The sequence below is a fragment of the Galleria mellonella genome, unplaced genomic scaffold (genome assembly GCF_026898425.1).
Source record: "Galleria mellonella isolate WM207_F2 unplaced genomic scaffold, CSIRO_AGI_GalMel_v1 utg200, whole genome shotgun sequence".
Taxonomy (NCBI): domain Eukaryota; kingdom Metazoa; phylum Arthropoda; class Insecta; order Lepidoptera; family Pyralidae; genus Galleria; species Galleria mellonella.
Window position 1 is genome coordinate 24848 of NW_026442034.1, and position 14519 is coordinate 39366.

Consider the following 14519-nt stretch of genomic DNA (forward strand, 5'->3'; position numbering starts at 1 on the left):
TATTTTGAAGTAATATCCAGATATTTGAAACAACAAAATACTGGAATATTAAATTTAAATGAAAGAAACCTATTCTTCATTTCGCATGTTTTCCCGAATCCTGAGGGTGATTTATTTATGAAAAATGAGTTTATTATGCGATTTAACGACGAGAATCGTGAACCGCACTGGGCCTCAGATTTTACGACGGTTGCGTATACCCTTCAGCGCGGCTGTTCGCACTGAATAAAACAACGGATGAAAACTCAATTATTTAATATATAAGATTAGTTCAGTCACATGGGAGCAACATGGGATTGCTTACAAAGTTCCAACATATTATGTACACATGATTTTTATTCATTAGGCTAGACGGAGAGCTCACAGCGGCTCGTGGCGAGCGTGCAGCGCCGCCGGCGGGTAGTACCTGCAATGCGAACACATCCGTCAGTCGAGTGCAACCTCGTCCTCGGACACACTACGCAGACCTACTTACTGCCATCCACGTCAGCGAGCATGCGGAGCGGGACATAGCATACCTTCTCAGTTGACAAGGCTTACAGAAAAATTAACAATTAAATTGTCGCAGTTTATATGAGTAATACGCCGCTCTCATTGGCATGCACACTAGATGTCCATGCACTGGTGCACCGGCCACTACTGGGCGCACCCGGTCTTTCCTCGTGCATCGAGGCTGCAATTAGAAGCGCTGAAGCCATGCTTGGAGTATGGTAGTATGGGACTCTATTTCTGGGCCTCACTAATATATTACCGAGAAGAGCGCTCCTGGCTACTACATCGTCCTCTTAGAAACGGTGGCTTTATCAAAAGAAAAAAACAACTGGTTATATAAATGTAATCCATAATCACGTGAATGTGATTGTAAATCGACAGGTCTGTTTCTCTTTTTGACAGTTTCTATTTACCAAGTACAATATAATCGGTATAGTACATGGATTTAATGGGCAGACGGTTTCAATTTGTCCTTGTCCAGTAAATATGATACAACAATCTGAGGTAAGCGCGGCGGCGGAGAACTTTCGGTGAGTAGTGTTCAGTTCAGTTGCTGGTCACGTACGTACCCAATCAAGCGGCCCTTAAGTACTGAGAAGTTCGGACGACAAGGGTCTAGCTCCGAGGCCTGTGTTTGTATTGGCTCCAAATTAAACCTTCACCGAGGGCTTGCGAATACTGTAGCTAATATTATCGATGAACACTTCGATGTTCTGTGTAAGTATGTGCCACTGGCGCGAACGATCACTGGCCGTCCAATAAATAAATGCTATTTTATTTGTACATTTTTTTTTTAAATAAATACTTACATTGATTCGGCTGTAGATGTCATCAATTATATTTGTGTCGTAAATAATGAAGCATTCGATTTGCTTGATGGTAAGCGGCTACTGCTGTACGGAGGTGTTGCCCGCGCATTTTTTTTATGCAACTTAGAATGGCAAACAACTGATGGCCCACTTGATGGAAAATGGTAACCGTCGCCTATAGACATGAGCGGAAGCAGCATGGACATAACAGAGTAAATTGTTTCGCCCATAATAACCCCATGCGTTGCCGTTCCTGAGGACTCAGATATTATTCCTCTGTACCTTGTAAGTTAACTGCCATATCCCACCATTCAAACCGAAACACAGCCATGCAAACATAACTGGTTCACGGTATAAACGCGAATAGAACAGAGGTGTCCAAGCAAACGACTTTTGTACAAAGCCTCCCTCTGGTCTGCGTTGCCGACTTTAGTTACATAAGGACAGTACCCAGTAATGTCGCTGCTGCAGTGGTGGACGAGTGGTGGCGAGTGAGTGGCGGCAGTAGTGGTGGTACCTGACAGTGGGTGCGGAGTGGCGGGTGTGGTCCCTGCGGCGGCGGCCGCGCGCCGCGTGCCGCGCGCCGCGCTCCGGCCGCTCGGCGCGCGGCGCCTGCGAGCGGGCGCGGCTGCCGGCGCTGTACGACGTGTCGTCCGCGCTCGACTCCACCGCGGGCAGTGTGTCTGACAGGCAATCAACATATCAGAGAACGCGATCGTCGTTCATTGTGTTCTCCTATACACGGCCGCTACCTTTTCTTCTCATTTTAAATGTTGATTGTGCACGTGCAACTCACCGGAGAGGTGCGCGGCGGGCAGCCGGTACAGCTCGGCTGCGCACGCGGCGCACGGCGAGCCGCTCGACTCCGAGTCGCTGTCCCGACACCGTCCGTACTCTGCACACCACATGCACACACACACACACATACATACACATATTATCATTTACATACACATATTGCTAGCAAACAGTGATAATCAAAATTAATTTATTTTTTATATACTTAATATGATAATATCACTAATAGCATCTTTGAGTTTTATGTAAACATTGTCAACCAAATAGACTTTTGTTGTATAACTAACTTGATAATATAAATCGGTCCAGCGGTAGGTATCCTTACTCACAATTCATTCAATTATATTTTTTAATAAAATATTCTATCGTACTATCTATTAAAAAAGTTTAAGTGTGGTCGAGCAATAAATATACAGAGACATCTTATATAATAATTTACATTTATAACATTAAACACAATAGAATTAGCAACTCAGAATGTTGAACAAGCTGACTGCCCACGTGATGGAATCTGACAATCGTCGCATACAGACTTGACAGCACCACGGCCATCGCAAAATACGTTGCATTGCTCACGAGCACCATGGGTACGCGATGCCATTCCTGAGAACTAAGATGTTATGCCTCCGCACTCAGTAATTTCACTACCATCTCCCACATTCATCCCATTTCATCCATCCCATCAATTGGTAAGATAATAATATATTTTCGAAAACATACATGCACTTATCTGATTAATCCTCACCATGTGGTGATATCAATCAACACTGTAATGATACACATGTGTCTTGGGAGTCGTTGTCGTTACCCTAGCAATAACAGCCTCTAGAGATAAATCAATATGATTAGATGTCAAGTTTACGACCGTAATAAAACCTAATACGGTTCTTGTCTTTGAAACTGGCAATACAAATGTGTGGAAACAAATTACTTGGCATTGATAATATTAAAAACAACCAGCCAAAAGGTGTCGGGTGCGAATATTATAAATGCCCCTGTGAGGCTATATGAAGATCAAATACAAGTATTTGGGCCCCGACAAATTTTGTATTCACAGCTAATCGATTATATAGTAAGACATTAAATGAGTTAAGATTGCGTCCTTTAGTAAAACAATGAAACTGTAAATGCAAATAAATAAAAATAGTAAATAAATAAACACGTCTGGAACAAGTTGGTAAACAGAGTACGCTGGGTACAGCTCGTTATTTTGAGAAGTTCGAGAAGGCTTTATCTCCCGCCGTGTCTCATTCCAGCCACAAGATACAATTAACGCAGGCGGCTATAAACTGAAAAGCACATTAAACAAGGCCCCTCTATCATAGAAATGTGCCGTCAGCCAGTAAACAGCAGCGCCGTGAATATGCCTTCGGGAGAGCTTAGCGCAAATACACGACAATAACTGGCGTGGCGTGGCGCGGCGGCTGTGTGCGGCCGACGCCCACACACAGCCCGCCGGCTGCTCGCATCTGACATTTAATTCGAATATAAAGTAACATAATACTACGTGTAGATAATTTTATTTATAATTACGAACAAAACTAGAAACTACTATTTGAATATTCTGACCGTGGCTCTCATAAAGTCTATATTATATTAAAACATTTTGTTTTTTGATGGCATTCTGTACAATAAGAAATACCATGCTTAATTATTTTCTATTCAAAATAGATTGAACTGATGGAAAAACATCATCGATTAGCTAACTGTAATGTAAAATAGACGTGCATATAGACAGTTGGTATCAGCGAGTTAACGATGGTAAATACCGGGGCTACAACCTCACATTATGAGTGTAGGATCAAGGTGATCCTAACAAGTAAGATTCAACAACAAAGTATTTCCTCTAATAAATATTATGTTTTCTGCATGTTTTAACGTAGCTGCTGCTAGTTTCGAATACCTAATATATGTATGCAATGATGATTGCTTTTTATATATAAACGACACGTGAGAATTTCATGCAAACTAAAAAAGTCCTTCTCTTCTTTTGGTTCTTGAGTGACGACTCCGTACAGGCAAATGCAGTGTAGTACGACCTCCCACTAGATGGAGTGACGACCTCAAAAGTTTAAAGTTTTATAAGCAATAGGTACAATTTTATTAGACTTGATGCAAAGTTACTGGAGTTTGCATAAACAAGAGTGCCAACATTTACTATTGGGAACCCTGCGACGAGGTAGGTATCTTCTCAAAATAAGCTATCTTATCCGTGCAAGCGGAGCAGTAAACGCTCTCTAAGATATACATAAACGTAATTGTATTGCTCGCCTTCAAGGAAAATAATATAATATTTAAGTATACGGTTATTTGTTTAAAAGCTAGTTAGCTAAGCTAAAAACGATTCTTTAGCCTTTAAATATGAGTAATTCGGTAGGTGCAACTCAGCATCACGAACAGATAAATTGTACTTAAAAGCGGCAAAATGTTGCGAATTGATAACATAGCTCAGGATGTTCTCCTTCAAAGTCATTATCTTTTTTTATAGAACGTGGAGTGGCAAATAAAGTGCGACTCATCTAATGAAAAATGGTAACCAACCCTCGACATCACAGCACAGTCTGTGCGATATCTTTTGCTACATCTATTCAAATTTTGAACTAATTCTTTACATGTAGGGCCCACTCCATTAAAAAAATGTCAATACTGAAATTTGTTTCTTGTGAAGTTATCGTCTCTATAGCTATCTTTTGTAGAAGCTGTGGATGGGTATAAAATATTTTATGCCACAGGTGTTTCGAAATGTTGGCGCGTGGTGCGTGGCAGCGTAGGAGCTACGAGCGGAGCAGGAGGCGGCGGCGGCGGCGGCGGCGGCGGCGGCGGCGGCGGCGGCGTGGACGCAGTGCTCAATTCATCGCGGCCGCAGCAAAGCGGCGGAAATTGCAAACCGGATTGCTCCATGAAACCGGAGATAAAACCTTGAATGAACTATTATTATCATAATGGCATTTTTAATATCCCGCTCGCGCCTCGCTACAATGAATCGCTATAATAAAATCTTATTTCATTATCTGCGCGACGTTAATGAGGTCGCCTTTGATGTTTATAAAAGTCGTTCTTACACGACGATAAAGCGCGGCGCGTCATAATAAGTTTGAAGGCTTTGTTTGTTTGTTCGTCAATACAGTTGGAGATTCGCAAAGAATAAAAATGAAAAGACGTCACGCGGCATTTTTTTAACGAAGTTTTATAGCGGTTAAAGAAGGATCAAAAGTTTATTTGAACAAAACTCGATCTTATTCTTTTCACTCACGTCCACAACGATGAACGACGCGGTGCGTCACATTGTCAATATTTGAATGTGGAATTGTATTATATTTCGTATTTTATTATTTCGTACAAGTAAATTATATTTCGTAATAAGTAGTAATGTGATATACAAAAAAACAGTAGCTTCTGTCATTACAATATTAAAAGGCGACTAAGGAAACGCAGTGGTCGAAGAATGGGCAGCAGCATCCCTCTTAAAACATTATCAAAGCTTAACTGCGTTTGCCAACTCGCTTGCCAAACGTGGCAACTACTGGCAAACCTTCTCGTATGATGGAGGCCTATGTTTAACAGTGGACAGTTAACCGCTGATATCATGATGATGATGAACACGGAAATAAACCATAACAATAACAAAAGAAAAAAAAAATGAAAATGTACTAAAAAGTGAGAGAAAATTTTTTCGAAAGTAGCTATAAAATGAATTCACCGGACCGTCACAACTTATATACGGAAGCAATATTAGCACAAATAAGTATTAATAAATGTACGATTTTATTTACAATATTAGGGATTACGTGGTCGCGTGTTACAGACGAGCAAGCATTTGCGACAAGTGCTACATTTCATATGCTAATACTCACTAATTTCACTGCAGTATTTCATTGAATCTCATATTGGCTGCTTATAAACCTCACTCAGGTAAATCATCGGTCTATTATAGACAATTGAAATTTTATTAAACCTCAAAGTATTTATGTTTATTGGAAAATGTTTGACAGCTTTTGTGTGTATTTCAGTGGGCAGGTTAAGTTTCATGAATCCAGTGTACGCCCTGTCTCCTATAAAATCGATTAATATCCTCGAACATGATATTGTCAAGCGACTATGAATATAACAATAGACAATCCGTTCTATTGTTACTCAGCCTTCATTGGCAAGTTCGCAATTTCCAAGCGGATTTGTGTAAACTCGACCCATATTACCATTCGGGCCAGGAAACGAGCGGCACGAGTCTACGTGCAACGAATTCGCTCGTTTGCTGCGTTCCATTGCGGGACTTTTTATTTTCTTCTATAAGTATTACCAATTCATTGCAAAGTTAATTAATGTTTTTGTTTATGGAAGTAAAATTATGATGAATTAATCTTTTTTCTTTCTTTTATCACATCGCGTATTTTCATTTGTTTCCATGTTGAATTTCAAATTGATATAATAGATTTGATTTAATTACAAATCTAAATAACTCTTGTGCTTATATTGTTTGGTAATCTATATTAAAATAGATAGATAATTTATTTGCATTACTTACAGCACATAAATTATAACAGATACAGATATACATAAAAAGCGAGATAAGAGGAATTATTATAAAAACTCATAAAGTCAGGTACAAATAAATTAACATAAATTTATAATTGAAAAATTAATTTGTTTTTAAAAAAACGACAGTAAAGTTTCTTATCCGTTCTTTTTAGCTGAAATTGCATTTAGAATAATAAAAATTACATATAATTCCGGTAGAGGCAAAATGACTAAATGTTTACACTTAATTATAATAATTTTTGAATAGTCATTTTTTATTTTAGTAAAAATTATTAATATTCTTAATATCAACTGGGGATCTTTTGGTCTCTGTCAAATTACCTAATCGTTAAATGAATAGCTAAATCTTATTAGGCATAACTGATTTTTAACGTGACTGGTTTTTAAATTGTCTGCCTGTAAAGATTAAAGACTAATCAATCCTAACAATTTCTAATATCACCGTCTCCGCCTCGTGAGGCATGAGAATGAACTGGCGTAAATAGTTATTGTGTAAATATTGTATGTGATCTCTAAGAACTACAAACCAATTAATATCGACATTAAATACGCATTAAAATCAGAGAAGTAATAGAGGATTAGGTCGGAAATTGAATATAAGTCAGCGTGGTGCGATGTCCGCCCGGCCGCCCGGCCGCCCGGCCGCTAGGTCGCCCGCTCGTCTCGGGGCCCGCTCCGCTCGCGTTGAATTGAACTCGCTATTATAAATTCAAGGCTCCGGCGGAAATTGCAATCTCAGCGAGCGATGAAATCGTGATGAGTGTTTGTGTGACTGAGTGCGCGTTGTACTCACGCGCCGTGAAATAGAGCGTGCCCCGTGCCCCGTGCCCCGTGCCCCGTGCCCCGTGCAGCCAGTACAGCCCACCCGCACTACACACACAGTGCACTTGGTATTGAAAGGAAAACGTTTATTGGCCACATTTTCTGCTAAGTGCTTTGTTAATTTTACAGAATTTTCTTTAAATAGAAGTCATGGACATTCTTTGAAGATAGTGTTTTACCAGAAAAACTGAATATTTTTGCCAAATGAACACGCGTCGATAAATGGTAAAAAAATGAGCATTCCTAACATATTAACAAGTGGAGGGGAGGGATTGTTAGTAATAGAGATTAATGGCTTTATTGCTTGCAATATACCCAACCAAGTCGACCTCCACGTGGTCCCCCCTGGAAACTATCGTGCTGAATTCCAAGTATATTCATCATGATGAGTTAACTGACCTGTCTCTTCCTCCTCACCTATCAACCCACACTGGTGCCCCGCCAGTGTATACTGATAGCGCAGGTGGGGTTACCATTCCATCATCGCCCATTAAAAAAAACATATTAACATGACGTTCATTTGTTAAGTTAGTATGAGCGGTTCAACATTTGTTGCCGTTTTTTAATTTTTCATAATAGCATGAGCAGAGTATTAGATTGTCGTATAGTCAACGATATCGGTATTAGCTTGTATATCTCGGAAACATAAATAACTTTGTTGTGATAATCACTGTGTGTAGTGAACAGCGTAGTGAATGTATTCCCACTGGCTGCGCGTTTACCGTGATGTACGGCTCCACACGTCACACATGCCGGCTGTTTCTCTGCTCCATTCCTATATGATAAGGCGTACAGTAATATGAACCCTATTCTTTTGTAATAATTATCTTTTTTTTTTTCCTACAAACTTTTTTCAATGTGCCAATTAAAACATTTTTTCTCAAAAGGCCCCTTAACATCTATTCCTGGAGATTGACTCCACGAGCTTCATTCCGTACTGTTTGCGAGTACCGAGATCGTGGCGGAATACCGAGAAGTGATGAATTTGAATTTGTAAAATAAATTCGATCGGATGTAACAATTGTGTTCAGACGCACGATATTAAATTGTAAGTACCTACCTATTTATAGCTACTTCCAATCCACCGATGGAATCCTGACATGTTATTGCTTCTGAAAGGCGGCATTTGAGTAATTGTACTTGTAACAGAAAAGAAAAAGAAAATATTTGTGTATTTATATACAATAAGTACATAAATACCCAAATATTTTCTTTTTCTTTTCTGTTATATTTTTTAAATTCCGCAACAAATGAAACAAGTATGTTATTATCCCCATAATTTTACCTGTACATCATAGTTAGAGTTGTGCTTTAGTAGTTTAATACGATGGTTATGGTTAGTAAGTAAAGCACGACGAATTGAAAAGTCACTTAATAATGCATTCTATTACGTTTAAAATGTTCGTAGACAATAGTCACGTCTCTAGAGGGTAATGTGTGATGAGTGTACGGGTGTGACGGGTACGCGGCCTCTTCAGAGTTATAGCAGCGAGCGGGCGTCCCTGCGTCCGGCGTCCGGCGTCCGGCGTCCGGGCGGCTCGTCTGCGGCGAACCGACCGCAGCGAGGTACATTACTGAAATATTGAAACAATAACACGCGGCCACCTCACGGGAGTTACGCACGCCGCACCGACGCACCGACGGTTCCGTACAAGTATTACAATTGAAAGTTTTTTTATGATGTAACTACAAATTTACAGTTTCGGATTTTTGCTTTTCCTGGCCTATACGACATTCTTCTCTCTCAGGCTTCTTGCCAAACATCAAGGTCAACGGGAAATACCCTATAGGTTTTGATTGCCATGCAAATGTCAGAATATGGTACAGGCTATAAATGGGCGTATCTCCTGATTGCATTGATTTAGAAAATTAATTTATTCTCAGCTACAAGGGAGTCCAGTTTGAGTTCTTGTTATTAGTTTCAGTTTAATACCTTTACGCGTTCCTGGACACATGAGTCTTGGCAGATTATCAGATAAACATACAACAATGCGATGAGGGTTACGTTTTTCCTTTTTAGGTATAAGAAGATTTACGATTGGATGCAAGATTTATTTAGCGACATCTAATTAATTTCTGATTTGGATCAATAAAAAAAGAATGCGGCACATAAAAAGATAACCCTTCAAATTACCCCTTTATATTTTCCTATAAATTGTGAGGAGATTTCATAAAGACGTTAACATGTTTTAAAATGTTACTGTTTAAATAATGACATATTTAACAGTTGTTTATCTCGCTCGCTCGCGTAGCCCACAGTAGGCGGTGGTTACTGGAAGTAACGGATACATTTTTACAACGTTCTTGAAAATGGAGATGAGTTTATTTTGTTTGTTGCCCGTCTCGGTGCCTTGACTTATAAAAAGCCCTATTCTTCTTCGAACAATAGCCTCAAAATATATGGCGAACTTTCCTATTTCCGTTGTAATAATTTTATAATCTAACAAAACATAATAATCTTTGTCAAATAGTGTTTATCGATAATCACATGAACAAGTGAATTTATTAAAAAGTAAAATGAATTATTTCTTAAAATTAAAATGATTTCGGTGATACTTTACGTTGGCGTTGTATAATGAATGTTACCTGTTTTCATTATTCCATCGAGTAATTTCCAGAAGTTACTACGAGTAGCAGACAGATAAGATTAATAATGTCCCTATTTTACCGTTATTACAAAAATATTTTATGTCCAGCTAAGGTAAAGTATTATTATAGTCTCCCTTATAAGAATTTACAGAAAGTACTCGTGGATTTTTCCACGCTTTTGTTTATCGCGTTCCAAGGAGTTTTTTTTAGAAAATCCTTGTATTTAATGAAAGTATAAAGTGAACATCACAAACCTATTTAGTTTTGTAGATTCAGGGATTAGACTGTGGCTTGCAATAGTTCAATCAGTCATTACTTTCATTCAAGTGTGACCTCCACGCTGCATGCGACCTGCTCGCTGTGGCGACTTGTCCAGCGTAGAATCGATTGTAAATTGTAAGGGGAACCTAATGACATTTGTTTGGGGCTGGAGACCATTTGTATTATTACGTATTCTATACCGAGATCTTAAATAATGTTTACAATGAGCCGTTTCGTTTCTTATAGCTGTAAGTTACTATTTATCAAGCAAAATATTCTAACACTTCCGTCTCTATATATATTGCAAATAAACATATTTGTAAGAGTCAACCCACATTTATTTTTTTCGATTATCTGACACGACTATTAGAAATAGACGAAATAAGAATCGCTGTACACATCCAGCCAAAACAACATGGCTGCAGAAAAGTATCACTTCATACACACATCACTCTCTGTTTAAATATTATTTAAATTGTCATTTTTTCCGCTATTAACATTTTCAACTATTATTTAAACTTTTGACAATTATTTCTGATTATTATTATTTGTTATTATTATACTATTACTGACATTATATAGTTTGCAATATTTCTTTTTGTAATTATTTTTGCTACGGTCCGTTAAATAAAAAAAATTGCATGCTAATGTTGGCAAAACATGTTAGAACTATAATATAATTAAAATACCCAGTACGTATCTACTGCATACCATACATGTTTATGCAAATCAATTTATTTTTATCTTTATCTTAAGAAGTTTCTTCATTCGATATGTTACCTCAAATTTTGAGTGCAGACATAAATTAGTTAAGTTTTCTGTTCTTCATAATGTTCTTTATGGATCAATATCTTGCCCAGCCGTTGACAATACGTTTATTAAACTTTTTGTCTGACTGATCCTTAAAAGAAATTATTCGTCCTAAGTAGACGTCCTCAATTACATACTCTAAGCTGCCGTCATCCACATATACACTTATAGCATTTGAATTAGTAAGAATCTTTCTTTTTCTTTGCATTCTAAGACGGTTCTGCTATTCGATTTTCTTATGTCAGCATTTGAATTATTGTTTTAAGATTCTTTGGGTTCTCTTCGAAAAAGACAATTGTAACAGTTTTTAGTTATATATATGTAAGTACGTTTCGCTTTCCGTCCCGCATACCATCAAGAGTATGTGGCGCGTGTGTTGAGTGAGGGTGCTGGTGGTGTTCAGTTAGCGTCGGGCTTGACTTCAAGTCCCGGAGACTGCCGCCACTCGCGGATGTAAAATAAGGAGATCAGTGCCCATTGCCAGCAGTATACCCTGTGAGATTGACCTGCACGTGGCCTTTTTGGAAACTATTGCAGTTAATTCAAGTGAATTTGCCACGATGAGTCTACTAACTTGACCTCATCTTCATCGCTTCATCTTTCACCCGTTTTTTACCCGCACAGTCATTTTATACCGTTAGCAGAGGCGAGTGCACCGTCCCATTTTCATTCGTTAAATAAAAAGGACAATGACGCAAAAGGAAAAAAAAGATGCTTGAGGCATTCGAAATGTGGACATGGAGGAGAATGGAAAGGATAAACTGGACAGAAAAATACGAATGTGGAAGTCCTGAAAAGAGTGAACGAGAAACGAACATTAATAGAGAATAGAAGAGGCAAAATGCTGAGACACCTTATAAGACATGACGATTTTTTTAAGAGCACAGTAGAAGGAAAAATAGAAGGCAAAGCAAGAAGGGGCAGACCAAGGAATAACTGAATGGGACAGATAAAATAAACATTAGGTGTCATGTCGTATAGGGAGGTCAAGGATATGGCCTGGGATAGAACTAGCTGGAAGAAGATGCATGAATTAGTTGCACCGATAAGAGGAAACTCTTAAATGAAAAAAGAGAAATAAAGAGTAAAATTCGTGCTGACCTTGCGAGTGCGTGAGCAGGTTGGGGCGCGGCGGCGGCGCGGCCAGGTCGAGCGGCTCGGCGCGCCCGAACGTGCGCAGGTGCAGCGCGCAGCCGCCGCCCGCGCTGCGCGCCTCCTCCGCGCCCGCCGCACCGCCGCCACCGCCGCCACCGCCGCCACCGCCGCCGGCACCGGCGCCCGCCGCGCCGCCGGACATGCTGAACGTCGCGTACGGACTGATCTCGTGCAAGTCGCCTGCTACCGAGCACATTCGTCAATGCCTGTTTCATTATATTAATAGTAAATACATGTACTTCACACCGGAACATAACTTATCATTTATACACAATTCAATAATTTTATTTTAAACAAAATGCATATACCAAGTGTAGGCTCTGAGTGACAGCTCGCTGCGTATGCGCCGACTTGTACTCCGAACATATTTGAACATGTCGAGTCTTTGTTTCGTGCACGGCAGATTCGGTGTGCGCGATGCGCCGTCACTCAGGGCCTGCACTAAAATGAAAAAGACCACATGCTACGCAGGCGTGAGGCGGTGCATACCGTCCGGCGGCGTGAGCGCCTTGCCGTTCCTCTTGCCGGGCTCGGTGGTGTAGAGCTGAGGGTGCGGCTGGCACATCTGATGCAGCGAACACTCGCGCCGCAGGCACGACGGCGCGCGCTGCCGCCGCACCATCACTACACCTACTGATCCAGTACCACATTAAAACAATACAGTGTTATAACGTAGTTTTATTGTAAAGTTATGTGTTATCTCCTGGTTCACGTGCCAAATTTATGTTGGCAATTCAAAATACGAGTATAATTTCTCTAATTCATCTAATGGAGAGCAACTTTGAGTTGAGTCTTGTTGGCAGTATTGATACGACGAGGTTAGTAATGACGTATTGTACATTTCAATTGATTGATCATTAATATACAATTGACAATTAATATGAGATAAATATGAACTTATATACTAAACAACAAACAAAGAACATATATAAGAATAGATGGGGCCACACATTAACCTAGTGCGTGCCGTACTAAATTGATCATTAATAAACCTCTTAATAAACAATTTTCTTACTTCACTGCACGCACTAACATAGACATGACTCCATATTGACATTGCTCGTTTTTAGTATATATTTAAGATGTATATTGTTGTGTTATTGTTATAAAACAGTAAGTCTAAAATAGTCTCTCCTGATATAGTTCGAACTTATAACAATTTTTACTTGTAATTCACTCAATTGTCAATAAATTTTATGTAAGTTTTATGCGAATATTTAAGAAAATGAAAATGTGAATATGGTGTGAGTTATATTGCCTGGAAAGAATTTCAGTACGAATTGGTATCATACGCTTTCATATACTCTGGTAATCTCTTATCAGATAGGCGGACAGTACGTTTGTCTGTCACGTTGTTGGTATAAAAATATTAATCAACGTAAAGCTGTAATTGGTACAGTTACGTAGCGTTCATTGTGCTGTAAGTCCATAATTAATGTAGGAGTTGTAATAAATGGCGTGGCACCTGCGAGCGCAGTGAGCGCGGCGGCGAGCCCGGCGGCCAGCAGCAGCGGCGCGAGCGGCGCGCGCCACGCCGCCGCCTCTGCGCCGGCCGCGCCGCCGCCGCCGCCCTCCGCCAGCTGGCTGCGAGCCTCTATCGGCAGCTCAATTGGCTCTCCGATACGTTCTAAGTAACATTGCCAAATACCATAACATATATTACGATGTGACGGCTAGTACAATCCATTATTATCAGGATTAATTCGATTGTATTTCGCTAGATGACATAGAATATAAGAATTTGGCGTTTTTAAGGTAAAGAAACAATTATAAAAATTAGTAAAACAATACGAAGGACAGATGTATGTCTTTTGGAGAACATCCGGCTCGAAGGATCATATATGGGGCATATACTACGGGCATACAACCAGAGGACCGGACAATAAAGTACGGTTACGTACCGTATAATATAATACATGGATAGGATGATTTAAACGATCAATATACAAGTAAATAAATATCCATATATTACATGCACACTGATATATTTTATCAACAGCGAATTCAAGAGATATGATAGAAATTGTTTACAGGTATACAAGAGATATTGTTGTAACATGATACAGTATTGCATGTAACTGACCTCCATTTTGTGTATGTGTAGCAGCTTTGTACAAGGCATACGTGTCGCCGGCAGGCGAGTGTGCCACCACGCGTATCTCATACCACGTACCAGATTGCAGGTTACCGCTCTGATAACAATCATAATGATATCTATTTTCAGTAAGTAAGCACAAAGAAATAAAT

The 14519-nt window shown here is 39.6% G+C and overlaps 1 protein-coding gene across 4 annotated transcripts in view; it reads right to left on the minus strand.

Annotated features, from left to right (window-relative positions):
• Positions 1–245: 245 nt before the first annotated feature.
• Positions 246–14519, minus strand: part of LOC113522166 (cell adhesion molecule Dscam2-like) — a 66237-nt gene continuing 51963 nt past the window's right edge. The window contains exons 32-39 of one of the 4 annotated variants that reach the window (XM_052894251.1): positions 14356–14464; positions 13738–13899; positions 12762–12902; positions 12219–12452; positions 2098–2196; positions 1911–1984; positions 1819–1871; positions 246–406 (exon numbers count right to left, since the gene is read on the minus strand). In XM_052894251.1, coding sequence (XP_052750211.1) covers positions 361–406; positions 1819–1871; positions 1911–1984; positions 2098–2196; positions 12219–12452; positions 12762–12902; positions 13738–13899; positions 14356–14464 — 918 coding nt within the window. In that variant the 3' untranslated portion in view covers positions 246–360. Of the gene's footprint in view, positions 799–1818; positions 1872–1910; positions 1985–2097; positions 2197–12218; positions 12453–12761; positions 12906–13737; positions 13900–14355; positions 14465–14519 lie in introns of those variants that run through there. The other 3 variants (XM_052894250.1, XM_052894252.1, XR_008252761.1) reach the window with 3 other exon arrangements.